Source organism: Panicum virgatum, chromosome 7N (genome assembly GCF_016808335.1).
Source record: "Panicum virgatum strain AP13 chromosome 7N, P.virgatum_v5, whole genome shotgun sequence".
Classification (NCBI taxonomy): Eukaryota; Viridiplantae; Streptophyta; class Magnoliopsida; order Poales; family Poaceae; genus Panicum; species Panicum virgatum.
In genome coordinates, this window is record NC_053151.1 from 49,192,214 (window position 1) to 49,219,243 (window position 27,030).

General features: G+C 50.5%; 4 protein-coding genes and 1 pseudogene across 11 annotated transcripts; 3 read left to right on the forward strand and 2 right to left on the reverse strand.

Annotated features, from left to right (window-relative positions):
* Window positions 1-147: 147 nt before the first annotated feature.
* On the reverse strand, window positions 148-5,991 carry LOC120680802 (OVARIAN TUMOR DOMAIN-containing deubiquitinating enzyme 7-like). 7 transcript variants are annotated; one of them, XM_039962353.1, is made up of 11 exons: window positions 5,805-5,991; window positions 5,594-5,700; window positions 5,375-5,450; window positions 2,643-2,792; window positions 2,375-2,439; window positions 2,169-2,253; window positions 1,897-2,046; window positions 1,680-1,791; window positions 1,157-1,275; window positions 957-1,054; window positions 148-608 (listed from the first exon to the last, which is right to left on the reverse strand). In XM_039962353.1, the coding sequence occupies exons 1-11, from the start codon at window positions 5,868-5,870 to the stop codon at window positions 482-484; spliced, it is 1,155 nt and encodes a 384-aa protein (XP_039818287.1). In that variant the 5' UTR covers window positions 5,871-5,991; the 3' UTR covers window positions 148-481. The 7 variants fall into 7 exon arrangements, with proteins under 7 accessions (XP_039818287.1, XP_039818286.1, XP_039818285.1 ...); XM_039962352.1 differs by having other exon boundaries at window positions 1,157-1,278; XM_039962351.1 differs by having other exon boundaries at window positions 1,674-1,791.
* Window positions 5,992-6,758: 767 nt separating this feature from the next.
* LOC120681385 (cysteine protease 1-like) lies at window positions 6,759-8,419 on the forward strand. Its single transcript, XM_039962876.1, has 3 exons — window positions 6,759-7,221; window positions 7,318-7,697; window positions 7,782-8,419. The coding sequence occupies exons 1-3, from the start codon at window positions 6,759-6,761 to the stop codon at window positions 8,322-8,324; spliced, it is 1,386 nt and encodes a 461-aa protein (XP_039818810.1). The 3' UTR covers window positions 8,325-8,419.
* Window positions 8,420-9,549: 1,130 nt separating this feature from the next.
* LOC120682153 (probable phytol kinase, chloroplastic) lies at window positions 9,550-11,284 on the forward strand. Of its 2 annotated transcripts, none has more exons than XM_039963921.1 (6): window positions 9,550-9,929; window positions 10,272-10,339; window positions 10,430-10,561; window positions 10,632-10,747; window positions 10,851-10,965; window positions 11,049-11,278. In XM_039963921.1, exons 1-6 carry the CDS (start codon window positions 9,654-9,656, stop codon window positions 11,242-11,244), a joined length of 903 nt encoding a protein of 300 aa, XP_039819855.1. In that variant the 5' UTR covers window positions 9,550-9,653; the 3' UTR covers window positions 11,245-11,278. The 2 variants fall into 2 exon arrangements, with proteins under 2 accessions (XP_039819855.1, XP_039819853.1); XM_039963919.1 differs by having other exon boundaries at window positions 9,552-9,929; window positions 10,268-10,339; window positions 10,413-10,561; window positions 11,049-11,284.
* A 706-nt stretch (window positions 11,285-11,990) lies between these two features.
* On the reverse strand, window positions 11,991-19,374 carry LOC120682152 (probable arabinosyltransferase ARAD1). The gene is made up of 3 exons (XM_039963918.1): window positions 18,697-19,374; window positions 18,146-18,399; window positions 11,991-12,784 (listed from the first exon to the last, which is right to left on the reverse strand). Exons 1-3 carry the CDS (start codon window positions 19,319-19,321, stop codon window positions 12,242-12,244), a joined length of 1,422 nt encoding a protein of 473 aa, XP_039819852.1. The 5' UTR covers window positions 19,322-19,374; the 3' UTR covers window positions 11,991-12,241.
* A 1,650-nt stretch (window positions 19,375-21,024) lies between these two features.
* Window positions 21,025-25,885, forward strand: LOC120681386 (annotated as a pseudogene).
* Window positions 25,886-27,030: the final 1,145 nt, after the last annotated feature.

Genomic DNA, 27,030 nt, shown 5'->3' on the forward strand with positions numbered 1-27,030 from the left:
TACGAGTTCTGAACATCAGTTATAGCTTCAGCTGAGCATCGTACATCATCTAGAGCTCCAGGTTAAATAGATGATCTGTTCACAATCACACTTGAAGAACTTTTCCTGCACAAGATCAAACGCTCTTTCACCAGGCTGGGCGATTCGTTACTAGAAAAACAGTGTTCCTAATTCAATGACAGGCTCAACAGTTACACTTTGCGCAATCAGTATTCCTTTTCACTGCATTAGTCGTCAAAAGAAAGATTGTCTAAAAAAGGAATCGTATCAGTGGCTCTCATCTGTGATTTTATACCATCTCAAAAAAATCTGCTAATTTGCCAACATCAACGTCACGCTTATCCGTAGTTAGGATTGACACCTATTGGTCGGTCACTCAGCACTCAGCAGATGACATTGACTTTAACTGAGAATCTGAAATCACAACCAGAATGCAGCAGTCGGTGCAAACCATCAGAGTAAAGCACGACCCAATCAGTGTTCATATGCAAAGCGCTCCGAGGTCTGGTACAACTGCAGACTGCCTGACCTTGACGGGTGCTGCTTCGGCCTGTTCCTTCTTCTTTTGCTTCTTTCCTTTCTGGCCTTTTCCTTGGCCACCTTTGGCCCTGTCAGTAAAGCAGGCTTCAATCAGGGTTCTTTTTTGCACTTCAACATTGTACACATATTCCTAAAATTAAATCTGTATTTAATGTGTGAAATTTTTTTAGACCATTTTCATTCAGGGTCTGGGTCGTTTCTTTTCTCCAGTCAGTCTGTAGCACTCATGTACTAGATATGTTAAAGATATGTATTATTTGTGTTCTATTTCTTTACTTTAATGGAATGGCATGCAACTTTCTTGCGCATTGAAGGAAAAAAAGATTATTGCCTGCTAGTAAACTATCGCCAATTTTACCATGTAAGCAATGGGGACAAAAGAACTAAAAGATAATGGAAACATTAAAAGGTTGTACCTTGGAGGTTCTCTTGATGTTGTAGCTGTGGCTAAACTACAAGACGCCTTGTGCTTCTTTGTAGATCCACAAGAGCAATCCTTGGTTTTGGACTTTTCCTGAATAAAACACAAATATATAGTCTACATTTGTTCTCTTCAAGATAATGAAACCATAAGACAATTCAATATTAGCATATCTGGGTTAAGAGTCATTCACACCTTGGAATGTGTAGAATGTGAATTGTTTAGTTTCTCAACTGTTTCATCTCTGCTAGAACAACTAGCTTGATCCTTGTGCTCAATCGACTGGTTCTCATCGGGCCATTTAGAAAATTCATCTGCTATGAAATAATAAATTTAACCATAGATAAAAAAAATACCCAAATACATGGGATGAGTTGTATCTTTAGTTTTAAGGACACATGGGTGCCTCTGCCTCTCAGTCCCACCATTTCAACAACAAAAAAATGGATGTAAAGTGGATTTAAGTACATGATTGGTTTAGAAAACTGAAAAGATCAAACATAAACCAAAGTAGCGAATGCCCTCACTTTTCTAAACACCTAGATTTCTGTTTGATCTTTTCAGTTTATGGTGCCCCAGGAGCCAAGGCAGTTGACATGTAGGTTTCTTTTTTCTTATCTTAGTTGTCCATATTTTGGCAAGAGTACTACTGGAATAGGATCATACTCTAAGTTTATGGTGCCTCAGGAGCCAGGGCACTTGAAAGGCTTACCCTTACATGCATAGTCCAAATAAGGGTCTCCCTCCATATCATCAGTACCCATTGCAAGTCGATCCGCTATCATGTACTCAATGGAAGCATCAACATCTCCGTCCATTTCTTCCAAAACCTGCAATGGTAATCACACATTTGGGATTAGAAGAAAATTTACTACCAAAAAGCAACCTACACTAAATGCAAAACTGTACTGCAAGAAATGAAGATTAGTTCATACGTGCTCAGCTATTGCAGCATCAGAACATCCAGTTCCAGCCATGATCAATTTAACTGATGTTTGATCATAGGTTGTTCTGTGTGAGGATTTCTTCGAGTCCTTTGCTTTTGTTTGAGCGTTATTGTTTGCACTAGATATGTTGGCATCCGTCTGTAACTCGGTAACAAAAAGAAATAAACTGAGGTAAGTGGCATACTGGCATCCCTGTAGACCATTTTTCTCTTCCATGAAACAACAGAGATGAACCATTAACAAATATCACAACTAAAAACCTTGATAATAACTTGCATTGCAGGACCTTGACATGGATCTTCTCTCAACCTAACACTGTTGTAGTGCTCGCCATGATGATAAGACCTGTATTGGCATGAAATTGATATCAGGGTGTAAGTCACTGTGTATGTATTAGATGTCTTTTACAATCATTCAACCTGTGTTAACATTACAGTGAATTAACTTGGAGAATACTTTAACTTACAGGTGAATCATATTAGCAGCTTCACGGCCAGAGAAGTTGTTTATGTACCAACGCGGTGAGTTAAGCTGCAGATCAAACAGCAGTTCAGTGATGTACAACTGCTAAGTAGTACATGCAGTATCAGAAGATGCTAATAAGAAGCACAAAGCATCCATGGCAATATTAGTAAAACAATCCATATGGGACATGGTGTCTTTGACTGCACAATGTGTGCTCTATATAAAATTAAAAAATAGTTCAGAAAGCTAGACTTGCATCGCAAACTCACCATGTGGATGCATATGTTTCTTCTAGTGAGAAGAGAAGCCGCTTGCAACTCCATATGGCCAGCCCAAGTCCCATCTTTTAGCATAGAGTCGCAATATTGTTCGAACGGAATTTCATCCTCAATAAATGGCTCAAAATCCTCACGGTGCTTCTGCAGATGAATACGAGAAGGATAAGAGAGCATAGATAGCCAAATGCCTACATACAGCAGTACAGCACCAGCAATTACTAGATTCTTTAATTAAAATCTAAGCTCCCTTCTAACTCATGAAATCCTGAGTATAATTGCATTACAGTCCACCACCACAACAACAACAACATAGCTTTTTTTCCCAAACAAGTTGGGGTAGGCTAGAGATGAAACCCGAAAGAAAAAAGTTTAAGGTTCAGGCACATTGATAGCTAGTCTCCAAGCGCTCCTATCCAAAGCTATCTCTTTAGAGATATTCCAATCCTTAAGGTCTCTCTTAACCAACTCATCCCACGTCAGTTTAGGTCTACCTCTACCCCTCTTTACATTATCGACCCGCTCAAGAACCCCATTACGCACCGGCGCCTCAGGAGGCCTTCGTTGGACATGTCCAAACCATCTCAGCCGATGCTGAGTAAGTTTCTCCTCAATTGGTGCCACCCCGACCCTATCCCGAATAACTTCGTTCCGGACTCTATCCCTCCTTGTGTGCCCGCAAAACCACCGCAACATCCGCATCTCTGCTACACTCAGTTGCTGCACATGTCGCCTTTTTTAGGCCAACATTCAGCACCGTATAACATCGCCGGACAAATTGTTGTCCTATAGAATTTGCCTTTTAGCTTTTGTGGCACCCTCTTATCACAAAGGATGCCAGAAGCTTGCCGCCATTTCAACCAGCCAGCTGAAATTCTATGCCTAACATTTTCATCAATGTCGACATCCTTTTGTAGCACCGATCCTAAATACCGAAAAGTATCCTTCTGGACCACCACTTGCCCATCTAGACTAACGTCTCCCCCCTCATGCCTAGTCGCGCTGAAATCGCACATCATGTACTCGGTCTTGGTCCTACTAAGTCTGAACCCTTTCGACTCTAACGTGCGTCTCCACAGCTCTAACTTCCTATTAACCCCTGCACTACTCTCGTCAACTAGCACCACATCATCAGCAAAGAGCATACACCAAGGGATCTCACCTTGTATATCCCTTGTGACCTCATCCATCACTAAAGCAAATAAATAAGGGCTCAATGCTGACCCCTGGTGTAGGCCTATGTTAATAGGAAAGTCGGTGGTGTTGCCATCACATGTCCGGACAAACGTCGTCGCATCCTTGTACATATCCTTAATGAGGGTAATGTACTTAGTTGAGACTTTGTGCTTCTCCAAAGCCCACCACATGACATTTCTCGTTACTTTGTCATATGCCTTCTCAAGGTCAATGAAGACCATGTGCAAGTCCTTCTTCTGCTCCCTATATCTCTCCATCAATTGTCGTATTAAGAAAATCGCCTCCATGGTTGACCTTCCAGGCATGAACCCAAATTGGTTTTGGGTCACACTTGTCACTCTTCTTAGGCGATGCTCGATAACCCTCTCCCAAAGCTTCATCGTATGACTCATCAGCTTAATCCCACGGTAGTTAGTACAACTTTGAACATCGCCCTTGTTTTTGAAGATAGGTACTAATATACTTCTCCATTCTTCCGGCATCTTGTTTGACCGAAAAATGAGATTAAACAGCTTAGTTAACCATACTATTGCTCTATCTCCTAGGCATCTCCACACCTCAATGGGAATACCATCAGGGCCCATCGCTTTACCTCTCTTCATTCTCTTCAAAGCTTCCCCGATCTCTGCCTCCTGAATTCTCCTCACAAAACGTCTGTTTGTATCGTCAAAAGAGTCATCTAAGTCAAGGGTAGGGCTCTCACTCTCCCCATTAAACAACTTGTCGAAGTACTCTCTCCATCTATCCATGATCTCCTCATCCTTCACTAGCAGTCGATCTGTCCCATCCTTAATGCATTTGATTTGGTTGATGTCCCTTGTCTTCCGCTCGCGGATCCTAGCCATCCTATAAATGTCCTTCTCCCCTTCTTTCGTGCCTAGCCGCTGATACAGGCCATCATACGCCTTACCCTTTGCTACACTCACAGCTCGCTTTGCAACCCTCTTCGCTAATTTATAGCCCTCGATGTTGGCTGCACTCTTGTCAAGGTAGAGGCGCTTGAAACACTCCTTCTTCTCCTTAATAGCCCTTTGCACCTCGTCGTTCCACCACCAGGTGTCTTTCCCCTCCTGTTTGCCTCCCCTACTCACGCCAAACACCTCTGAGGCCATCTTCCGAACACATGTTGCCATCTTTAGCCACATGTCATCTGCGTCTTCTCCTTCTTCCCAAGGCACCTCACCTAGCATCCTTTCCTTAAACGCTTGTGCCGCTTCCCCTCTAAGCTTCCACTACTTTGTTTTCGCAATCTTGGCACATTTGTCCCGGTGGACACGTACCCGAAGACGAAAGTCCGCCACCACAAGCTTGTGTTGAGGGACAACACACTCCCCAGGTATCACCTTACAATCTAAGCAATCACGTCTATCCTCCCTCCTAGTAAGGATAAAGTCGATCTGGTTCGAGTGTTGTCCACTACGAAACGTCACAAGATGGGATTCCCTCTTCTTAAACACGGTATTCGCTATCAACAAAAGGTTATATTGCATTACAGTCCACCATTACAAAAAAAAGGTTATATTGCATACCACTATGTACTCCACAACCATTGCTCGGTACTTCATGTGCTCTTCTTCACTGCCCTCAAGCTGGTCACCCATTGCCCTGAATACTACAATGAGTAGTCATATAACTCAAATAACGCATAAATAAAAATGTGCACTAGCATGTCGATCAAAATCAAGTAGCCTCTTTTGATCAAGACGACAGGGACATGCACAATGAGTAGAATTAGTCTTATCTTAAACCTGAAAAAGCAATTGCCATCTGCGTTCACTTCAACTATCTTTAGCCCCAGGGAGTCCAGCTGCGCCCTGAACTCCGTCATGTCAGCCTTCTTGCCGAGCTTCTTCCCCTGCGAAGGAATCGAGCACGAAAGAGAGAAAATAAGAAAGTCAAATCCTCCTGCTCTCGTGGAGGATCCAAGCGCGAAATTTTGGGCCACTGAAGTATTGCTACCGCGTCGCGCTTCGGCGGCTTGCGGAGCTTGGCCGGCGCGGCTGCTTTCTTCTTCTTCTGAACCATCGTGCTGTCCTTCCTGGGGGCTCGGCGGGCGGCGGCGGCGAACGATGGCAAGGTGGGAGGTGAGAGCACAGCTGCACAACTACAGAACTCCGCCGGAGCCTGGAGACTGGAGACAGGGAGAGAGATCAGCCTGGGTTGGGCCTGCACAGGTAGGTACGGCTCGGTTACGTCAATGGGCTGAACGGGCCCGATTGGGACACTTCAAATCCTGGGCCCTGTTTGGATGGGCAGATCCAAAATTTTGGATCAAGAAATCTTTCATGCATGGTATATTAAATAAAATTTATTTGTAAAACTTTTTCAAAGATGAGTGTAATTTGGTGCGGCGAATCTAATGAACCTAATTTAGTCATGATTTGCTACAGCAATGCTACAGTAGCTTTTTCCTGATCGTGAATTAATGTACCTCGTTAGAATCGTCTCGAAAAATAGCCATAGAGTTTTGCAATTAGTTTTATAATTAGACTTTATTTAGTACTCTTAAATGACAAGATTCTCTGATCCAAAATTTTGGATCTGCCCATCCAAACAGGGCCCTGATCCTTTATCATGTTCCCCTGGGGACGTCGTCGACTTGGACTTGCATTTGGAGAAAGAGAACCATCATGGTTGCACCGCATCGGAGTTAGGAGTACGTTCAAGTGCTGTATCTTTCGAAAAAGAAAAACGTTCAAGTTCTGTACGGGTACGTTCCACTGTCACGTTCCGACCACAACTGCGCGGCCAGACCCATAAAACCTCGGGGCGGCGGCATCCCCTGCACATCTAATCCAATCCAAACCAAATCACCAACACAAAAATCGGGCACGAACGCACGCGCAACCTCTCTAGTAAACTCGTCAAAGTCGACACAAGCCTCGGCATCGCCGGCCGGCAGAACGTGACACCATGGCAAGCGTCGGGCGCGTCCTCGCCGCGGTCGCGCTGGCCTTCCTGGTCCTCTTCGCCTCGCCGGCGGTGGCCTCCGGCACCAGCGCGCCGCGCGGCATGGCGCGGACGGAGGCGCAGGCGCGCGCCGCGTACGACCTCTGGCTGGCGCGGCACGGCAAGGCGTACAACGCGCTGGGCGAGCACGAGCGCCGGTTCCGGGAGTTCTGGGACAACCTCCGCTTCGTCGACGCGCACAACGCCCGCGCCGGCGCGCGCGGCTACCGCCTCGGGCTGAACCGCTTCGCCGACCTCACCAACGACGAGTTCCGCGCCGCCTACCTCGGCGGCGGCGGCGTCGTGCGCGGGGAGCGCAACGCCGCCGGGGAGAGGTACCGCTACGACGGCGTCGAGGCCCTGCCGGAGTTCGTCGACTGGAGGCAGAAGGGCGCCGTCGCTCCCATCAAGAACCAAGGCCAATGCGGTAAGAACAACTAAGAACATCACTGGGATCGATCGATCGATCGCGTTGCTTTGCAGAGTGACTTCACTTGATGCTTTGGCTTGGTGTGGTGACCAGGTAGCTGCTGGGCGTTCTCGGCGGTGTGCGCGGTGGAAGGGATCAACAAGATCGTCACCGGCGAGCTGGTGACGCTGTCGGAGCAGGAGCTGGTGGACTGCTCCAAGAACGGGCAGAACAGCGGGTGCAATGGCGGGATGATGGACGACGCGTTCGCCTTCATCGCCGGCAACGGCGGCATCGACACCGACGAGGACTACCCCTACACCGCCCGGGACGGCAGGTGCGACCTCGTCAAGAAGGCCCGCACGGTCGTCTCCATCGACGGCTTCGAGGACGTCCCCCGGAACGACGAGAAGTCGCTGCAGAAGGCCGTCGCGCACCAGCCCGTCACCGTCGCCATCGAAGCCGGCGGCCGCGAGTTCCAGCTCTACGAGTCGGTAAGTAGTTTTGCAGCCACCACCTCGGGCGGCCTCCTGTCTTGTTGTTCCAGACACTGACGGCCTGCGCGCCTCTATCTGCAGGGCGTGTTCACCGGGCGGTGCGGCACGTCGCTGGACCACGGCGTGGTGGCGGTGGGCTACGGCACGGAGGACGGCCAGGACTACTGGCTGGTGCGCAACTCGTGGGGCGCCGGCTGGGGCGAGGCCGGCTACATCCGGATGGCGCGCAACGTGAGCGCGCGCGCCGGCAAGTGCGGCATCGCCATGGAGGCGTCGTACCCCGTCAAGACCGGGCCCAACCCGGGCCCGTCCCCGCCGCCGCCGCCGGCGGTCCCCTGCGACCGCCACAGCGCCTGCCCGGCGGGGAGCACCTGCTGCTGCACCTACGGCGTCCGGAGCACGTGCCTCGCCTGGGGCTGCTGCCCCGCCGAGGGCGCCACCTGCTGCAGGGACCGCGCCACCTGCTGCCCGGCCGACCACCCCGTCTGCAACGCCAAGGCCCGCACCTGCGCCAGGAGCAGGAGCAGCCAGGAAACCGTGGAGGCGCTGCTCCGCTTCCCGGCGAAGCGGCACCGGGGATCGCTGATCGCCGATGAGCTACTTGATTCCGTTTTCTCCATTTGACTCAGCCACGGATCGCTTAAATGTTGTTTTTAGTTAAGATTTTCTTTTGAAGGGTACTGTATTTTCAAGTTATAAGAATTAGTCTAGGATTTATTATTGTACTACGTAATAAGCACTATGCGTTACAGTATTCTTTTCTCCCCTTGAGACCACTAAAAAATGTTATTTTTATTAGTTAAGATTTTTCTTTTGAAGAGTATTTCAAGTTATAAGAATTAGTCTAGTATTTATTTTTGGTTTTCTAGAATGCATCCTAGAATAAGCTTCACATGAAGTAATAAATGAAGCCTATGTGCAAAAGCTTTTCAGGGATGCGTGTAATTTTTCGCGAAGAATCTAATGACGCTAATTATTTAATGACTGACTACAATGATGCTACAGTAACTATCCTCTAATCATGCGGTCAAATGCCTCATTAGATTCTTCAGGGTTTCTAACGCAGGGTTCTTGAGTTGGTTTTGTAAATTGCATTTATTTGACTAATTAGCGGTCAAAGTGCGTTCTAGCTAGAGGTGCAAATTGGTGACCCTTAGGTGCATCTCCAATCCTCTTTAGTTCTAAATTTTGTACTAATTTTTCAATCTGAGATCTGATTTTGGAGAAGTATAAAATTTTAAACTAAAAAGGGTCGGAGGTGTACTTAAGAATTATTAATTGACACTCCTAGTTCTAGCCCATTGTAGGGAAGAACAAAACAAAACCAATGTACTACTTTACTTAATAAGCACTATACGTTACAATATTCTTTCCCCCTTGAGACCACTACGTTACAATATTTTTGACACATGTGGATGTGGGTGTGAACACTAGAGTTGGCGCTTTGATACTAGGAGTACCTTTTTGAGTCCAAATTATAGGAGAATTATTTTGCGTATTCAAGAAAAGAAAACTAGGAGAATTCTTGAGTCCGAATCCTAGGAGAGTCCGAATCCCAGGAGAATTCAAAGTTCTCCCAATATGCCCACCGCCTTAAGCTTGTCCTATATAAACAATGTCGTCGCTCCGGCAATGCAATCACCATCCGTGTTCGGTAGCAGCGCAAGGAAGCTGTTGCCGCCGCCGGCTTCTGGCTCTGCACCGGTGATGCACCGTTCCGGTGCGTCAGATGCATCTGACGGCTTGCAACCGTCGGATGCAACGTGGACGCACCAGATGCACCAGCTGTGGACGGCTACCAGTTTTTGCCTGGTGTATTTGGCCGTTTCCTCGAAAGCCCCGACACAACGGGTCGGCCGCGGGGCCACAAGGACACGAGACGAGCTGCACAAATCGCTCGCTTGCTAGGGGCGCGGGCCGCGCGCTCCTGCAAACCTGTCGCTACCGGACCACATGGCTGCGGCGGCGTGGCCCGGCGCCGGCGCCGCCAGCGCCTCATCCCCCAACTCCCTGCTGCTCTCGCGCTCCCGTCCCCACGGGCCTTCGCCGGCGAGCTACATGCCGCGGCGACTCATCCTCGGCGTTGGCACCTCGGCCGTCGCGGCGCTGGCGGCCACGGCGCCGCCGGCGGTGCTGCAGGACGGAGCGGCCACGCTGTTCGTCACCGCCGGCGCCTACGCCCTCGTGCGCACCTTCGACGTGCTCACCGAGCGGCGGCTCGTCGAGAAGGTCTCGTCCCTCACTAATATCTCCCAGTATTTCCTCTTGTCTGCAACAAAGTTTTAGCTCAGTCTGTCGTGCTTGGAGAGGAAACGTGGTTATGTGTGGAGATGTGGTGTCATTTCATATATATTAGTAGAAATACCAGACAAGAGAGGATCACATCGATTCCTGATCGGTGTTTTATCTTGAACTGGTTGCTTCTTGGATTAATCCATCGGGTTCTTTGCCGAATTCAGAATCCATATAGCAGGTGAGGTTGTGACTCTGATAAATCGAAGGCACATGCATGCCATCAGTTATTAATACTGTTTCTTGTTCGCCTCTGATTCATGTCATCAATAAAGGCAGAGTTTGAGCAGGAAAATTGTGCACGTGCTATCCGGCGTTCTGTTCATGGCATCCTGGCCACTCTTCAGGTATTCCCTCTCACTGCGTCGAAGCCCTCATATTGGTCACAGCTACCGATTTGGGCATGACATAGCTTAGAAGACGTGCTATGCCTGCAGTAATTCGACAGAAGCACGATATTTCGCTGCGGTTGCTCCGTTCTTGAACTCCTTGAGGCTTCTGATTTACGGACTACGCCTTTACACGGATGAGGTTCTTGTAAAATCAGTGGCACGTGAAGGAAAACCAGAGTAAATCCTATCGACTGAGATGTTGTATGAAACTTTAGCATGCTGCTCTGACAAGAACTTTGCTTTACAGGGAATTGCTGAGAGGTCCCCTCTACTATGTCTTGGTGCTACTCTTCAGTGTTTTAGTCTTCTGGCGCGAGTCCCCAATCGGGATTGTTTCCTTGTCGATGATGAGCGGTGGTGATGGTATTTTGCATAACTAGCATCATTGTTTTTTTTTTTGTAGAACATCATTCCACTTGGTTGATTCTGCTAAGTATCTACATCTGCTTGGGCCTTAACTTGGCAGGTTTTGCTGACATTGTTGGGAGAAGGTATGGCTCAGTGAAGCTGCCATTCAATCAGAAAAAGAGCTGGATCGGGAGCATCTCGATGTTCATTTCTGGTTTCCTGTTATCCGCAATGTAGGTCTTCCCCTCAAATGCTTTGCTAATTCTTGTTATATTTCTTGAGCCGTTAAATGACGTGTTGATCTGTTCTATTGCAGAATGCTGTTCTACTTCTCCAGCCTTGGTTACGTTCATGTTAGCTGGGAGGAGGCATTTGGTAAGCTGGCTCTTGTTGCGTTGGCAGCAACCGTGGTGGAGTGTATTCCTGCGACTGATGTTGTAGATGACAATATATCTGTTCCTTTGGCCTCCATGTTCGTAGCTTTACTCTTGTTTGGCTCCAACACACAATGATTAATCCATAATATTAAATACATTATTGAATTCCCCTGCAGTGCCTCCACATTTTCCGACTTCAAAAAGAAAATGTAACCAACTGTGCATCACTGTCGTTTTTCAGTGATGAGTTGTTGTGGTTGCTATTTCCCATGATGGCCAAACATGTCCCTTTTATGGTGGCTCCCTGCCTTGGCTTTCTGGTGGAGAAATAGGATTAGCATGTTGAAAGCAAATCTCTCACTCTCACCTGTTCAGTGATGTGATTGGCTTACCTGATGGCGTGCTCCATGCATTGTCCTCTCCTACACATCCTGCCTTGCTGTGTGATTGGGTGCCCTTTCTCTTTTCGATCTCTGATTTCTTGGAGAGGAACGGGGATCTTGTGTTGGCTGGCTGTATTATCCAATACGGGTAGTCTTGTGTCCAATGGAGAAATTAAGATAATCCTGCACGGCTGGTTTGTCATCTAGAGAAATTAAAGTTGTGGTCAGCTGGTTCATAACGTACTTGATTATTTTTTTCTCAACAAATATGTGGGCCGTACCGTCCACGGAAGCCAGTGATCTTCTCGGTAACAAACTGGAAATTAGTGGAACTTACATACCAGTGCATTGTAACAGGGTTGCGTATAGGAGACTTCGACGGCATTTACCCTTTGTTCTTCAAGCATCTTAGACCTTATGAACCCAATTATCTCTTCATTTGGACAACGCAGCAAATATTTGTCCAGCAACTACATTCTGTATCAAGTTTTACTGCACTAAACAAAGAAATTCCATTCAAATGGGCAATTTCATGTATGACTTATCATTGCTGAACGTGCAAACTCACTCCAATAATATATGTAACGATATGGAAAACCACTTCTGAAGACTTCCAAAAAATTGGTTAAAAACATCCACCTACTGTTACATGCTCATATTTGCAACTACCAATAAGGGGAAAAAAAAGAATGAACTTGGAGTAACTGCTGATTCTCACAAGCCTTCCCATGCAGTACCAGCAGCTAAGATCATGTACAATGACACCGGAGCGGGATTGATGTGCCATCAGGTTTTCGCTTCTCCCGGACAATTGCCTCCTGGATCATTGGCAGTTTCTGATGAATCTTCTTCCATATATAATTCACTGCAGCATCTGGAGCTCTGGTACTGGAGTAACTAGTGTCATACTCAAAGATAGGTTGGACACGAGCCAGGTTTCTTCGGAACTCATCTTTCTGCTGCTTGGAAATATTCCTCAAGTAGTTTGTTAGCCATTTTGGTTTCATTGCATTACTAACTGACACAAAAATGGAGAATTCTGTGTAATCTATCATCCCTTCAAAAGGGAGCTCAACCTCATCGCTAACAATGACTGGTATGCAAAGACTGGCAATAGCGTCAAAGAGGCGACATGAAGTTGGGGTATCACCAGCTGGGTGCAAGCAAAATTCCGATGCCCGCATCCCTTTTATTGATTGATCACGTCCAGTGGCATTAGGAAAGCCTTCTTCCATGACAATATCAGGCTCATTACCAAGCAAATCCCATAGTTTCTCTCGCACTAAACCACCCTGAAAGGAGGAAAAACATATGTTAAAAAGCATAAAGCCAAAGTCCAGATATCAAAATCATAATGTTCAATGCATCCGAATCTGACTGCTCAATCATGTATTGTCAGTTTTGTCAGCACAACTGATAATTAGTTAACACAAATATCCTGAATCAATTATATGCGAAAACCAATTGGACATTAAAAAAAATGCCGTCGGGTTATACTAATAATGTACGCCGAAGAAAGTTGAAAGTTTTCACAATCAACATAATATCCTAGTAGCATGGAGAAAGGAGCATACGTAGAGCTAACTTTTCAAAATTCCTTTATGACATAGCAATAGCATACTATATGATCATTAAGATCAGGCGTGCTGAGTGGCGGGTTGGAGGTCCCCACGCACGCGAGTGCGGCGTCCAATGGCGGAAGTGGCGAGGCCCCCGCGCGTTGGGTTGCTCCGGACTTGGTGTTTTTCATGTCGTCGGGCGGTCGGTTTGGGTGCAGCAGCACTACGGCGTTGGGTCCTGCACGGCAGTGGCCTCCTGGTGTGGTGGTGTCTGCCCCTTCTGCTCCTCTATCAACGCTGGAACACTTCAATTGTTTCGATAGCCGCAAGAGTGCGATGATAGGTGGAAGCTGCGGTTGTGCCTTTTCTCCTCGGTCGTCGTTGTGATTAGAGTTTGGCCGTGTTGATGTCCCAATCCAACCGGCCAGTGAGTATAGTTGAGAGGTAAACCGTGTTAACGTCCCAATCCAACCGGGCGAGTTTGTTGTTTTCTTTTCTTTTTGTTTCCTGCCTATAGCCTCCTAGGACCGTAGTCTTGTATTTTCTGCTATATCAATAGAAACGCACTCGTCGAGTGTCGTTCGTTCAAAAAAAAAGATCAGGTACTGTTGAGAGCACATTGCTCAAATGATAAAGCGAACAAAAGCCTTGAAGAAAATTTATAAGCAAAATGCATCAAGCACCACATGTTTATTCTTCTCACTTTAAGTAGCTCAACGTCAGATATTTGAAAGCTAATAAGACATAAAAATGGTGCAAGACATGTTTTTCACTGTCGTGGGTTTTTTGGGGTACCCACAGCCGGGTGGCGGAACGCACCCGCCTATTCCCCGAGGGGGAGTACTCGGGGAAGTGCTAAGCTATTAGGCCGATCTAGCTTCGGGGCAAGAACGCAAGAGCACACGGATTTAGAGTGGTTCGGGCCGCCGGAGCGTAATACCCTACATCCACTGTGAGATGAATTGCTCTTAGTATGAATGAGTCTATCCTCTGCCCCCAAGTCTCTCCTTGGCCTTGACCTTTCTCTAACGGGCGTCTCCCTTTTATAGAGCAAGGAAGACGCGTACACAGGCGTCGGACCCCGACAAGTGGGCCCAACAAGGATGTACATTTTACTAGATAGTAGTGGTGCTACAGTGATGGAGAATCTCTTGCCGGATACACTTCATCGTCCTGTAGACTCTCTGACCGAGGGGGGTCTTCTCCTGTCTCATCGGCGAGGCGCCCGTTGAGGCAGTGTAGGTTGCGGCGTAGACTGTTGGGTCTACCGTGTAGGCGTTATGATACTCCGTCGCCGAGTTGTCGTGTCCTACTGGTGTAGCAGACTGACGTGCGTGGCGTGAGTGGTGCCAGCGGCTGTACAGTGTACATTGGTAACGCGCGGTAAACAGTACAGCTTGGCGAAAGTATCCTCGGGCTCTGTTGTGGCAGAGCGCACTTAACGCCTCCCGCATTGAATGCGGTAGGTGGTCAAGTCTTCCCGAGGAAGCTTGGCAGCCGCGCGCGTATCTGCGTCTGTGGACACGCGGCGTCTCCGGACCCCCAGGCGGGGTGCCTGTTCCCTCCCTGCCGAGGGGTCCGGATAGTATATCGGGGTCCAGGACCCCGTGGGAGGTCCGGGGCCCCCCGGCTGTATTGACTGAGTGCTCCCTTCTCCGGGACACGTGGTGACACCGGACCTGACCCCGAGCGGGATGCGGGTCCGAGACCGTTGGTCCGGTGAGATGGAGTCGGACCCCAGGGGTCCGATTGCTCAGCTCCTTTGGGCGTAGTTACGGATAACTAGGAGTCTTGACACAGCAAGAGGGGGTACCCTAGTCCAGAGGTACCGACAGTGGCCCCCGGGTCCACCTCGGGAGAGGTACGAACCCGCAGGTGGGGCCATTATTTTGACGTAATGCTGATTGCGTTGGCGTGCTCATGTTGAGAGCGAGTGCTCCGGACCCCTTCAAGGCCGTAGCACTTGTTGCCAGGTTCAGGTACTAGAGTGCTCTCCGCAGGGCGGCGAAGGTGCAAGCTTAGGGTACGGAACCGAGCTAAGCGGCTGCTCGGACCTTGAACCGCCCAGGGAGCCAGCACTACTTCCCCGGACCCGGCTCCAGGCGACCGTGGCGAGCGGTCTCCGCCGGAGCGGGCCACCGGAGTGGACTTGGAGCGACCGTGGCGAGAGGTCTCCGCCGGAGCGGGCCACCGGAGTGGACTTGGATCGACCGTGGCGAGCGGTCTCCGCCGGAGCGGGCCACCGGAGTGGACTTGGATCGACTGTGGCGAGCGGTCTCCGCCGGAGCGGGCCACCGGAGTGGACTTGATCGACCGTGGCGAGCGGTCTCCGCCGGAGCGGGCCACCGGAGTGGACTTGGAGCGACCGTGGCGAGCGGTCTCCACCGGAGCGGGCCACCGGAGTGGACTTGGATCGTTGCTGACGATCCCATGAATTACGTCACCGGGCCTTGCAGTAAGGTGTAGGAAACCAAGCCTTATACTAGAAAGGAGCCCGGGACCTCTAGGGACAGCAGACTTGGATACTAGGGGACTCGTAACAGGGCAGTGAAGTACGTAGGCTTAGGGTACATTACCAGGCTAAGCTACGCAGAACTTCTCTACCCCCGGATACAGACACCACTTCTCCTGAGCAGGTCCCTAGGGGTCCGAACTGCCTTCCAGCTAGAAGGGGTGTCCCAACCTGACCACAAGCTAGCAACTCAATTTGGATTGTTAGCAACTAAAGAAAAAACTCCGTGCGGGAGAAAGAAACATACAGGTTGAACGAACAAGTGCTATTAGATTAAAGTAAAGATAGGACTGAGAAAGCAAATCTCCTTTATTGCTTGACTCGTGGTGTACATCAGAGGTCGGGATTACGAGGGCGGACCTCTACCGCTCTGGACCACTTACTGGTGTCGCCTGTTTGTGCGATGAAGCCAGAGATCGGGTTTACAAGGGCGGACCTTTACCGCTCTGGACCACACGTAGGCACCAAATCATTACAAAGGAGAAACACACTCAATCCTATCTAGTGATACCCTACAGCCGTCGCCCCGTAAGGCGTGCACGTTGCTGGCCGTAGTGGAGCTGCCATCTTGGGGGCTCTTCTGAGTCGTTGGGGCGATGGCGCCCTGGACGTGCTTGTACAGCATCATCCAGCATCACCTCAGGAGCTTGCGAGGCTCCTCCCAGCACAAGAATTGTCCTATGCTCAGATAGCATGGGAACGAATTCTTTGGCTTTGAGTGGGAGTGGCCCTGCCGTTGCCAGCTGTCGCCGTCTGCCGTCGGAGGCCGGCCCGATGACCGCTCATCACGAGCTGGGTGCTCGTTTGAATGAGCACGGAGCGTGTAGAAGGGCGGTCGTTCGCCGGCTCGACCTTGGTGCTGGCGTTGGGCCCCTGCGCCTGGTGGCGGAGTCCTGTCTGCAGCAGCACCGAGGGAGACTCGGTCCTGGGGAGGGAGGAGTCGACGGTCAACTTCCCCCGGGCGACAGTGGTTGGCTCCAGGCTTCGTGTTGAGAGAAAGCCTTGAGCCGACATCATGCCGCCGCCGGGGAGCCCTGGCGGTTGCTTGAGAGAAAATCTTGAGCCGACGCAGAGGTGTTGTAGGGTGACGCACAGCGGGTATCTCCGTTGCGCGCCGCCGCGCCGGCCTTGAGGTGTCGCAGTGGCGACGCATAGCAGGCGCCGCTGCCGCGCGCCGCCGCACCGAGGGCATCGTCGTCTCGGTGCCGTGGCATGCGGCGTGGGTGACGCCATGCCTCTCTTCATCTTCTCGTCGCTGTTGCAGAGAATGAGCTCAGCCTCAGAAGCCTGGAGATCTAGCCAACGCCTGCATCTTCCCCACGGACGGCGCCAAATGTCGTGGGTTTTTGGGGGTACCCACAGCCGGGTGGCGGAACGCACCCGCCTATTCCCCGAGGGGGAGTACTCGGGAAAGTGCTAAGCTATTAGGCAGATCTAGCTTCGGGGCAAGAACGCAAGAGCACACGGATTTAGAGTGGTTCGGGCCGCCGGAGCGTAATACCCTACATCCACTGTGAGATGAATTGCTTTTAGTATGAATGAGTCTATCCTCTGCCCCCAAGTCTCTCCTTGGCCTTGACCTTTCTCTAACGGGCGTCTCCCTTTTATAGAGCAAGGAGGACGCGTACACAGGCGTCGGACCCCGACAAGTGTGGCCAACAAGGATGTATATTTTACTAGACAGTAGTGGTGCTACAGTGATGGAGAATCTCTTGCCGGATACACTTCATCGTCCTGTAGACTCTCTGACCGAGGGGGTCTTCTCATGTCTCATCGGCGAGGCGCCCGTTGAGACAGTGTAGGTTGCGGCGTAGACTGTTGGGTCTACTGTGTAGGCGTTATGATACTCCGTCGCCGAGTTGTCGTGTCCTACTGGTGTAGCAGACTGACGTGCGTGGCGTGAGTGGTGCCAGCGGCTGTACAGTGTACATTGGTAACGCGCGGTAAACAGTACAGCTTGGCGAAAGTTTCCTCGGGCTCTGCTGTGGCAGAGCGCACTTAACGCCTCCCGCATTGAATGCGGTAGGTGGCCAAGTCTTCCCGAGGAAGCTTGGCAGCCGCGCGCGTATCTGCGTCTGCGGACACGCGGCGTCTCTGGACCCCCCCAGGCGGGGTGTCTGTTCCCTCCCTGCCGAGGGGTCCGGAATCCGGATAGTATATGGGGGTCCGGGACCCGTGGGAGGTCCGGGGCCCCCGGCTGTTTTGTCTGAGTACTCCCTTCTCCGGGACACGTGGTGACACCGGACCTGACCCCGAGCGGGATGCGGGTCCGAGACCGTTGGTCTGGTGAGATGGAGTCGGACCCCAGGGGTCCGGTTGCTCAGCTCCTTTGGGCGTAGTTACGGATAACTACGAGTCTTGACACAGCAAGAGGGGGTACCCTAGTCCAGAGGTACCGACATTCACAATATGGAAATAGAAACAAATATTCCTATGTGTACAGATTCTAATATTTTCTATATGACTTCGACTATGAAATGCTTATGAATAGTTTCATAAAGTTCGGAATCCAGATTGCTGATAAAGGATACCAAACGGGTAGCATGTCCTAAGTGCTAAATAGTGTGATAAGATGTACAAACCCGATGCCTATGCTTCGCTCCCTTGAAGTATAGAAGGGTGGGACGATCTTTATTCTCTGATAAGAGCAGTGTCGGAAGTAAATGTGTGTAAGGCACAATAACATCCTTAAGTAATGACACATGAGTGTGCTGTATCATATGAGACGAGTTTCTGCTTGTAATCTTGGAATCGAGTTTGAACCAGCCTCCAAAATCAACCACCAAAAGAATTGCTGGTGCAATCTCAGTCCGGACGTGCCACATAGCCACAGGGTCTGTCAAAGAATGCTTCAGTATTTAACATAACCTGAGCATGCAAAAGAAAAATAAGCTGGTACGCAGATCAATCTTCAGCAAGACATAAACATTACACATCATAGTCAGTCTGAATATTGCAGGAAAAGCAACAGGCGTCAGTCTAGAGCATGGTACATGTTGCATTGACACAACTGTTAATTGTTTAATGTACACCCAATCTTTGGCATTGGAACTTCTAAACACAATATGAAACCTTAACCAGCTTGCGACTGCTGAGTCTAATAGCTGGCTCTTGTCAACTATATCCGGATTACCTGTCAGGACGAAGATGTGGTCGCGGCCGCCGGACCTCCGCCACGCGGGGTGGGCGGTGACGCGGTCGACAACCTCCCGCTGCCGCCGGTAGTCTTCGTTGCCGTCCTTCTTGCGGAACGCTCCCTTAGTTCCCCACCCGAGCTCCATCTCCGCGGACAGCGTCGCGAAGAAGGGCACGAACACGACATCGGCTTCCCTCCAGTCCGCGACGACCCTCACGGCGGCCGTCGCTGCCGTGTGGAGGGAGGCGAGGAGCCAGTACTCGGCGCTGTACTGCTTGATGAGGGGGCTCTCGGGGTAGGGCGGGTGGTTGCGCGGGGCCGGGTGGTCCGGGTCGGAGGAGGCCGGGATGCGGGAGTCGGCGGCGGGGAGGGACCAGTACCGGTCGAGGAGGCCGTAGTTGAGCGCCCGGGGGAGGTCGGCGACGTAGACCCTGAGGCGGCGGTCGGGTTCGAAGGCTTGAAGCGAGCTGAGGATAGGCGGGGAAGTAGGGCGGAAGAGGAAGAAGGAGAGGGAGAGGAGCAGGAGGAGGATGGAGCTGGCGAGGACGGCGAGCCGCTTCATGGCCGCCGCCGTCGCCGGCCAGATCTTGGTGGCCGGAGGAGGAGGCATCCCCGCCCGCATCGTCACTTCACTTCCTGCTGAAAGCGCTTCGTACCACCGACACGGGCCGCCGTGGGCCTTATTTCTTTTTCTCCTCCTAACTTTCTTTTTTTATTCGAGCAATATCGGGAGGGCAAAATCGCCGCGGCCGTGTTTGGTTTATGCTACTCTAGGAGTAGCAATAACTTTGATCGTAATTATTAGTATTAAATGAATATAGTTTGTAAAATTAACTCCACAATTCCTGCGCTATTTTACGAGACGAATCTAATGAGATATTTGACCGCACGATTAGAAGATAGTTATTATAGTATTACTGTAGCCAATCATCGATTAATTATAATTACTGTTATTAGATTCGTCGCGAAAAATTACACTCATTTCTAAAAAAGTTTTGCAAATAAACTGCGTTTAGTGCTTCGTGCATTGAAGATTCGATGCCTTGTAGGGGTCCAGTACAAGCTAGCGCACGGCAAGAGCCGGCTGGAATCACAGGGAGTTAAGAAGAAAAAAAGGGGAGGAAATTAAAGAGTACAACAGAAGTACATCAAAGTTTCATGCGGATCCAGTTCTTCCAGAGATCGACGTCAGCGGAGCGGCGCCCGCATGTCCTTGGCAACTCGCCGGAGGATGTCTGAAGGGGACGAGTTTTCTTTGTTGAAGATCGTGGCGTTCCTGGCTTTCCAGAGTTGCCAGAGAAGTAGTAGCATGATGTCAGTGCGGACTCTGTCGGGAAGAGGAGTCCCGCAGCCTAGGACCCAGGGCATGCGCTGTTGGCCCACCATGGGAGCCTGATCTAGACGGAGCCAGACCTCGCGGGCAGTCCACGAAGATGTGTGCGTCAGTTTCCAGCTGTTTAGTTCCCAAATTTAAAGTTCCAATTTTTTTCCGACATAAAAAACACATTGCACAATTTACCTGTAAATCGCGAGACGAATCTAATGAACCTAATTAGTATATAATTAGATGCAAAATTGCTACAGTAATGCTACAGTGACAATCGCTAATAACGGCTTAATTAGGCTCATTAGATTCGTCTCGCGATTTACAGACGAGTTCTGTAATTAATTTTGTGCTTAATCTATATTTAGTATTTTAAATGTAGAAATATCCTCTTTCAAAAACTTCATGGGAGGCAGGCCCAGCTGTGAGGGACAGAGTTCGCAGTTGGAGTCGTCCCGGCTGCGTAGGTTCCGGTGGTATAGGTGGGCACGGGTGTTCAAACGCCCATGATGAAGAAGCCAACCGAAGAATTTGATTTTGTTCGGTACCCGCGTGCCCCAGATGAGCATGGAGTCGGTGGGGGTTGATTCGGCCAGGTGTAGAACGTGGTAGGCACCACGAGAGGTGAAGGCGTCTCTCGAGGTAGTGGCGATCCATTAGCCCATAATTGTCAATGGTGTTGCGTGACCACAGGCCCAATTGTCCGGCCCATCTTCAATTACCATGGAGCATCAATGGTCGCGCCAGGTCAACTCGGCGGGATGGCGCCGTGGCAGTGCCATCCTGCTCGGGCCGCTCAAGGCAGCAGCGCCGCCACCTGGCCGTAGAAAGCTCAGGCCACGTACAGCGGCACGACGTCCATCGCCGCCGCTGCCGTCGTCTTCCCCTCACCGCCCCCGAGATTGCACACGCCGCGACAGAGGAGCTGTAGAACCGGGCGGTACATAAACCGATGCCATTGCAGATCCACCGATGGAGCAGAGCACAGAGGAGAGGAGACAATGGAGGCCGCCGTCGCATAACTCCTGTCCCTCCCACTCGTCACCTGCGCCGTGGCCGTGATCCTCCTCCTGCTCTCGGTACTGAAGCCGTCCAAGGCACGAACCAGCGGCGTCCTCCGGCTGCCGCCGTCCCCGTCGCGGGCCCGCTCCTCTGGCTCGTGCGCGCGCGCAACCGCCTCGAGCCGGCCATCCGCGAGCTGCACCGCCGGCACGGCCCCGTCCTCACGCTCCGCTTCCTCTCCCCGCGCCCCGCCATCTTCGTCTCCGGCCGCGGCGTCGCCCACCGCGCGCTCGTCCAGCGCGGGCCGGCCTTCGCCAGCCGCCCGCCCGCCATCGCGCCCTTCCGCGTGCTCAACAGCGGCCAGAGCACCGTCAGCTCCGCGCCCTACGGCCCGCTCTGGCGCTCGCTGCGGCGGAACCTCACCTCCGACATCCTCAACCCGTCGCGCGTCCCGCTCTTCGCGCCGGCGCGGCGGTGGGCCCTGGCTGCTCTGGTCTCCGACCTCCGGCGCCGGTGCGATAAGGAGAGCGGAGGCGAGGTGGCCGTCGTGGAGGGCCTCCAGCTCGCAATGTTCTCGCTGCTCACGTACATGTGCTTCGGCCGGAGGCTGCACGGCCGCCGCGTCAGGGAGATCGAGGCCGTGCAGAGGGAGCTCTTCGCCTCGTACATCAGCTTCCAGGTGTTCGCCTTCTGCCCGGCGGTCACCAAGCGGGTGTTCTGGCGGCGGTGGAACAAGGTGCTCTCCATTCGTCGGAGGCAGGAGGAGCTGTTCCTGCCATTGATCCGAGCAAGAAGAGATCGCGATCGGTCCAGCAGCATGCCTGAAAATGGAGAACACGGCGAGGGCCTCTCGTACTGCTACGTCGACACGCTCCTCGCCCACCAGCTGCCCAAGGAGGAAGGCGACCGCGCGCTCACTGACGCCGAGATGGTGAGCCTCTGCACGGAGTTCCTGACCGCGAGCGTCGACACGACGGTGACCGCGCTCCAGTGGATCATGGCGAACCTGGTGAGGCAGCCGGAGGTGCAGGCGAAGCTCCGGGACGAAATCAACGCGGTGGTTTCGGCCAGCGACATCGCGGAGGAGGACCTGAAGAGCATGCCGTACCTGAAGGCGGCGGTGCTGGAAGGGCTCCTGTGACAGAACCGTCAAATTAAAATTCACATTAAGCTAAATGGCCATCATTTGAATACATCAAGCACATTTGGTTTAACGGTTTAATTTGACAGTCTTTTCGAAACCGACATTCCGATCAAAACAAACACCAGTAGTCCCACGCGAAGGTGAGCGCAGACAGTACAAACATAACATAACGAGTACATATAAATACGATTACAATACCGAATAGAGTACACTAAGTTCTACAGACCTGCTTTAATTACATAAATAATGTACAAGAGCAACTTTATTTTAAAACAAAGTCCGATATAGAAACCTGACGTCTAAAATACATAAAGCGCGGCATCGAATCACACACTCAGCCCACGGATGTGTGATTTGGTAACTAGCAATGACTAAGCATCTGGTCCGGCCACCTCCCAACCATCCGCGCCAAGCTGGATAAACTTAGCACAACAAGGGCAGAAGTCTATCTTATCCTGACCTGAAATAGTTTGAGCCACAACCCTGAGTATACTAATACTCCGCAAGACTTACCCGACTATGGGTATACATAGCCTACTATCTAGACATGCACGGCTTTCTGGCTGTGATTTATTTTGCGGAAAAGCAAATAAGAGTGAGTCCTTACTTTCAATATTTTAGCTCAAGATTAGGAATGGTGCCTATTTTCTACGGTTTGCATATCTATACCAATCAGTGTGGAAAAACAATTGACTAGGTACCACTATACTGATCATTTCATTCCCATCCATAATCTTACTACGATGTGACTTGGGGATCAAGGTGCTCATGTCCGAGAGCGACTGATGGCGAATCGATCCGATTTAACCTTGCAAGGTGGACCTAACCAACACGGCACGTATTAGCCCCGTCAGACCATACGGACCAACCATTTCCCCTCCCCGCCTCGAACTACAGAACCGCCCTACCTGCATATAGTCAACCGAGCCCTAGAGAGACCACCAAAATTAAACATATGCATCCCAATTCTCAGCGGCCACTCGACTGCCCTAAGGGGTGGGTAGAAGTTCTGTACTTTCGAAACAAGGCATTACTCGGCTTACCGGTTTCGACTACCTCCTACTCCCAGCATGCAGCTACTACAATTCAAACATGATCAGCAGGGCCGACAACGATACGGTCCTTGACCGACACAGACGGGACTAGACAGTTCCCGTCCAGTCTCCAATTCTTTTTCTTTCCTCCATATTCTAATATTCCATAATCAAATCATAAAGACATCCTATATCTCGCGAGTAACAGGACATTACTCGACTTCTACCGAATCCAAATTTTAGCATGGCAAGGATAACGACATATACATACTAGTATTCCGACCAATGGAACCTAGAAATCATGCAACTAGGGTTTCATCCAACGCCTAAAAACTTAATGCATAAGCAAGTAAATACATATATAACATTTCATAAGTTAAAATAATAGGTTATGCTCCGGGGCTTGCCTGCGGGCTGCTGCTCAGTGCTGGTGTCAACTGGGCCTTGGGCCGGGTCGTCACGAAACTCCTGCTGGGCTGGCTCCGTCTGCTCCTGCGGCTCCGCGATCACCTTGTATACGACTTCCTCGGTCGCGGATTCTATATTTATGCATATGAAACAATGAGTAAATGTCATGCATATGAGACAATGAGTAAATGCCAACATGACTTTGCCATTAGATGATAAACATTAAACAAATTAACAATTTACATAAAAGGATGCAAGTATGGTGATAAATAACTTTAACCCTAAGTGCTAGGAACAATTAGAGGCCAAATTATCAATTAGAGCATGATTTACTATAAAAGAAAATATGACTAGCAAAGACATTATTATTTGCCTCTTATAATTTGTATAAAAATCTACATGTAAAATAAATATTATTATACCTATACACATATTTAAGTTTGGTTACAAATCATATTCATATACTAAACTAGGTCCTATGAGTATGAAAATTTTATGGTGGATCACTCATGTTTAAAGTAAGCTACTGCAAAAATTTCATAATTTTTAGATTAACAGATCTATAGAAACTAATTAAGCAAGACTAAACACAATCTAAATTATTGTAGGGGTAAAAAAAAGTCATTTTGCCACTGTGGATATTTTTCCTCCGTAGATCTTACTCTAACAAATCCAACAAAATTTATTTCATATTTTTCGCATTTTTCCTTGATTTTATATGGAATTTACAAATGACAGCCGAAATAAACACAAAATAAAGAAATTCCCCTTACCCCACTGACCAGCGGGCCCCACTGGTCAGTGGGAGGGGCGGCTTTCCCCTGCTCCTTCCTCTGCTCGGCCACGCACGGCGCGGCGGCGACGGCGCGCTAGGAACAGACCAAGGGCCCTCGGCGGCGGCGGCCGGCGGCGTCCCGTGCGGCGGCGCAATAGCAGCAGCGCGGTGGGGCCCACGCACGCGCCCCAGGCGGCAGGGCGGTCAGCGCCGGCGAACCCTAGCGGCGGCGCGAAGCAGAGGAGGCGGCGGCGCGGCTCGGGCCGTCGGCGGGGGGTCCAAGCGGCGGCGCGGCGGCGCGGGGTGAGCACCAGCGCGGTCGGTGACTTCGATGCGCGCGCAAACGGAGTGGGAGGGCGGCGCTAGCATGGCCGGCGGCGTACGGCGGCGGCGGCGGCGCAGTTCGGCCGGCGGCGGCGTGGTCGAGAACGAGCGTGGAAACCTCGCGAACGCGAAGGAACATGGAGAGCATGAGCACCAGTGGCTCACCTAGGGACGATTTGAGCCGTCAAGCGAAGAAAACGGTGGTCGGAGGTGGGTTGTCGGCGTTGAGGCGGAGCTCGAGCTCACTGGTGACCGGCGGCCGCGAAACCAAGGATTCCCGGTGCTCTGGTCGAGGGGGCTCGCGAAGGAGAGTTCGAGGAGGAGGCTAGGAAGGTAGACGAGCTTCGGGTGAAGTGGATTTGGGATTCATGGAGGGAAACTCGCGATTCGGGCCGGCGAGCGCGAGCTGCTCAAACGCCGTCCATGGCGAACTCAGGGAGGAGAAGGAGATGAACGGAAGGGTGTAAACGGGAGTGAGGCAGGTGGCGAGCTCGGGAAGGCGTCGTGGACGACTTGGCGACGCTCGACGGCCGGGAAAACGGGATCGGCCTCCATGACGGCAAGCACAGCGGTGGGGGCTTCGGGAGAGCTCGAGGCGCCATTACTGCGATTACTGCGAACGTGCAGCACAGGGAGAAACAGGGAGAAGAGAGGGAGAGAGAATGACACGTGGGGTCCACGTGTAAGGTTTGATTTTCATTTAATCCCAAATTTTTGGATTGTTACAGCTCCGCCGCCACCCGCCGGCGCACTTCCTGCTCTCGCACGCAGCGGTGGAGGAGACGTCTCTGGACGGGCACCGCGTCCCCGCCGCCACGTCGGTGAACTTCTCGGTGGCCGACGTGTCGCTGGACGAGGCCGTCTGGGACTGCCCGGAGGAGTTCAGGCCGGAGAGGTTCGTCAACGGCGGGGAGGGCGTCGGCATGGACCTGACGGGGAGCCGGGACATCAAGATGATGCCGTTCGGCGCCGGTAGGAGGATCTGCCCCGGCCTGGGCCTCGCGCTGCTGCACCTCGAGTGCTTCGTGGAGAGCCTGGTGCGCGATTTCGAGTGGGGGCCGGTGGCCGGCGTTGGCGTGGACCTCGCCGAGAGGCCGGAGTTCACCGTGACCATGGATCGGCCGTTGCGCGCTCGGGTAACCCGGAGGAGGCGCGCCGCCGCCACTAGGATTTGATTCGTAATTTGTCGAGCTGGTTCCATTTACATCCTTACCAGCCAACTCGCGTATTCGTATCCGTACGGTAGACCATGGCAGGGCAGGGACACATGGCCTTGCATCGTCGTCGACTCGTCGTGTATGCATCGAATTGACGCATGGCACAGTATAATGTTGGATGAACTTGCATGGTGATTGGGCATGAAAGCGTTTTTATCGCCTAGTTTCAGTGGAGAGTATCATCATACAGTTACTAAAACCATTAATTAGTTAATCAAATCGGAGGAGTGTTATCTTATGGTTACTCATGACACTCCTTTTACATCATATGAAACTTCCCGTGCTCTTTGTTTATAATAACTCTATTATATTAGCAAATTTAATGTCCATGATATTTCTATAACACTTCCATTAAAATTGATCTATATCTAGGAACTTTTAGAACTAGTTTAGTTATCAATACTAACTAGAACTAAAGGTAAGTTTTAGTCGGGTTAGAGATAGTAACCGGGACTAAAAGGACTCTGGCGTCCATTAAATTTGTACCTTGAATTAATAGGAGCATTTATCCTGGATCTAAATTCTACTGAGATGAATAAGAATGATGGATGTGGGTTTTTCTACAAGTTTTCTTCACAAAAGTCGTGCAATTGCTCTCGAGACATTACTTCACGTAGTACTGTACCTCTGGACAACATGTTCACCATGTCAGCCTGATCAGCATTCAGCAAGGGTGTGTTCATATTTAGATATAATTTTCAATTTACTTTTTAAGACAAACCGACTGTATTTTTTCGGTGATAGGCTATATGTACGTCAGCGCTGAGAGGTACGTGGTATGGAATTCTTAAGATTTGCTTCTGTACTTGAAAAAAGTTCCACGAAAACCAAGGTACAAAATAGCCCGCTAATAGCTCGCTATTGTCCGCTATTAGCTTTTTAAGAGATCTCCCGCTACGCTATACAATATTTGTCCGCTATGTCCGCTATAGGGGTTTTTTTATAGGATTTAGTGATAATAAATGTCCGCTGCTTCCGCTAAAAATGTAGCCAAAAGAAATAAAAAATCAATATAATTAGGGTGGACCATAGACAAAGCATCACGGGCACAGTTAGTCAGTCAAGAGACGTGTTGAGTCTATTTTAGAATGTTAGACCAATGA

Excerpts from the sequence above, each read along its gene's own strand:
- LOC120680802 (XM_039962350.1), bottom strand. The coding sequence starts at position 5,870 with ATGGTTCAGAAGAAGAAGAAAGCAGCCGCGCCGGCCAAGCTCCGCAAG. Across the intron at positions 5,701-5,804 it reads AGCCGCCGAAGCGCGACGCG|GGGAAGAAGCTCGGCAAGAA; the intron begins GTAGCAATACTT and ends ATTCCTTCGCAG. Across the intron at positions 609-956 it reads ACATCAAGAGAACCTCCAAG|GGCCAAAGGTGGCCAAGGAA; the intron begins GTACAACCTTTT and ends CTTTACTGACAG.
- LOC120682153 (XM_039963919.1), top strand. The coding sequence starts at position 9,654 with ATGGCTGCGGCGGCGTGGCCCGGCGCCGGCGCCGCCAGCGCCTCATCC. Across the intron at positions 9,930-10,267 it reads AGCGGCGGCTCGTCGAGAAG|GCAGAGTTTGAGCAGGAAAA; the intron begins GTCTCGTCCCTC and ends TCATCAATAAAG. Across the intron at positions 10,340-10,412 it reads GCATCCTGGCCACTCTTCAG|ACGTGCTATGCCTGCAGTAA; the intron begins GTATTCCCTCTC and ends ATAGCTTAGAAG.
- LOC120681385 (XM_039962876.1), top strand. The coding sequence starts at position 6,759 with ATGGCAAGCGTCGGGCGCGTCCTCGCCGCGGTCGCGCTGGCCTTCCTG. Across the intron at positions 7,222-7,317 it reads CAAGAACCAAGGCCAATGCG|GTAGCTGCTGGGCGTTCTCG; the intron begins GTAAGAACAACT and ends TGTGGTGACCAG. Across the intron at positions 7,698-7,781 it reads AGTTCCAGCTCTACGAGTCG|GGCGTGTTCACCGGGCGGTG; the intron begins GTAAGTAGTTTT and ends CTCTATCTGCAG.
- LOC120682152 (XM_039963918.1), bottom strand. The coding sequence starts at position 19,321 with ATGCGGGCGGGGATGCCTCCTCCTCCGGCCACCAAGATCTGGCCGGCG. Across the intron at positions 18,400-18,696 it reads CCACATCTTCGTCCTGACAG|ACCCTGTGGCTATGTGGCAC; the intron begins GTAATCCGGATA and ends ATTCTTTGACAG. Across the intron at positions 12,785-18,145 it reads GAGCGAAGCATAGGCATCGG|GGTGGTTTAGTGCGAGAGAA; the intron begins GTTTGTACATCT and ends TCCTCCTTTCAG.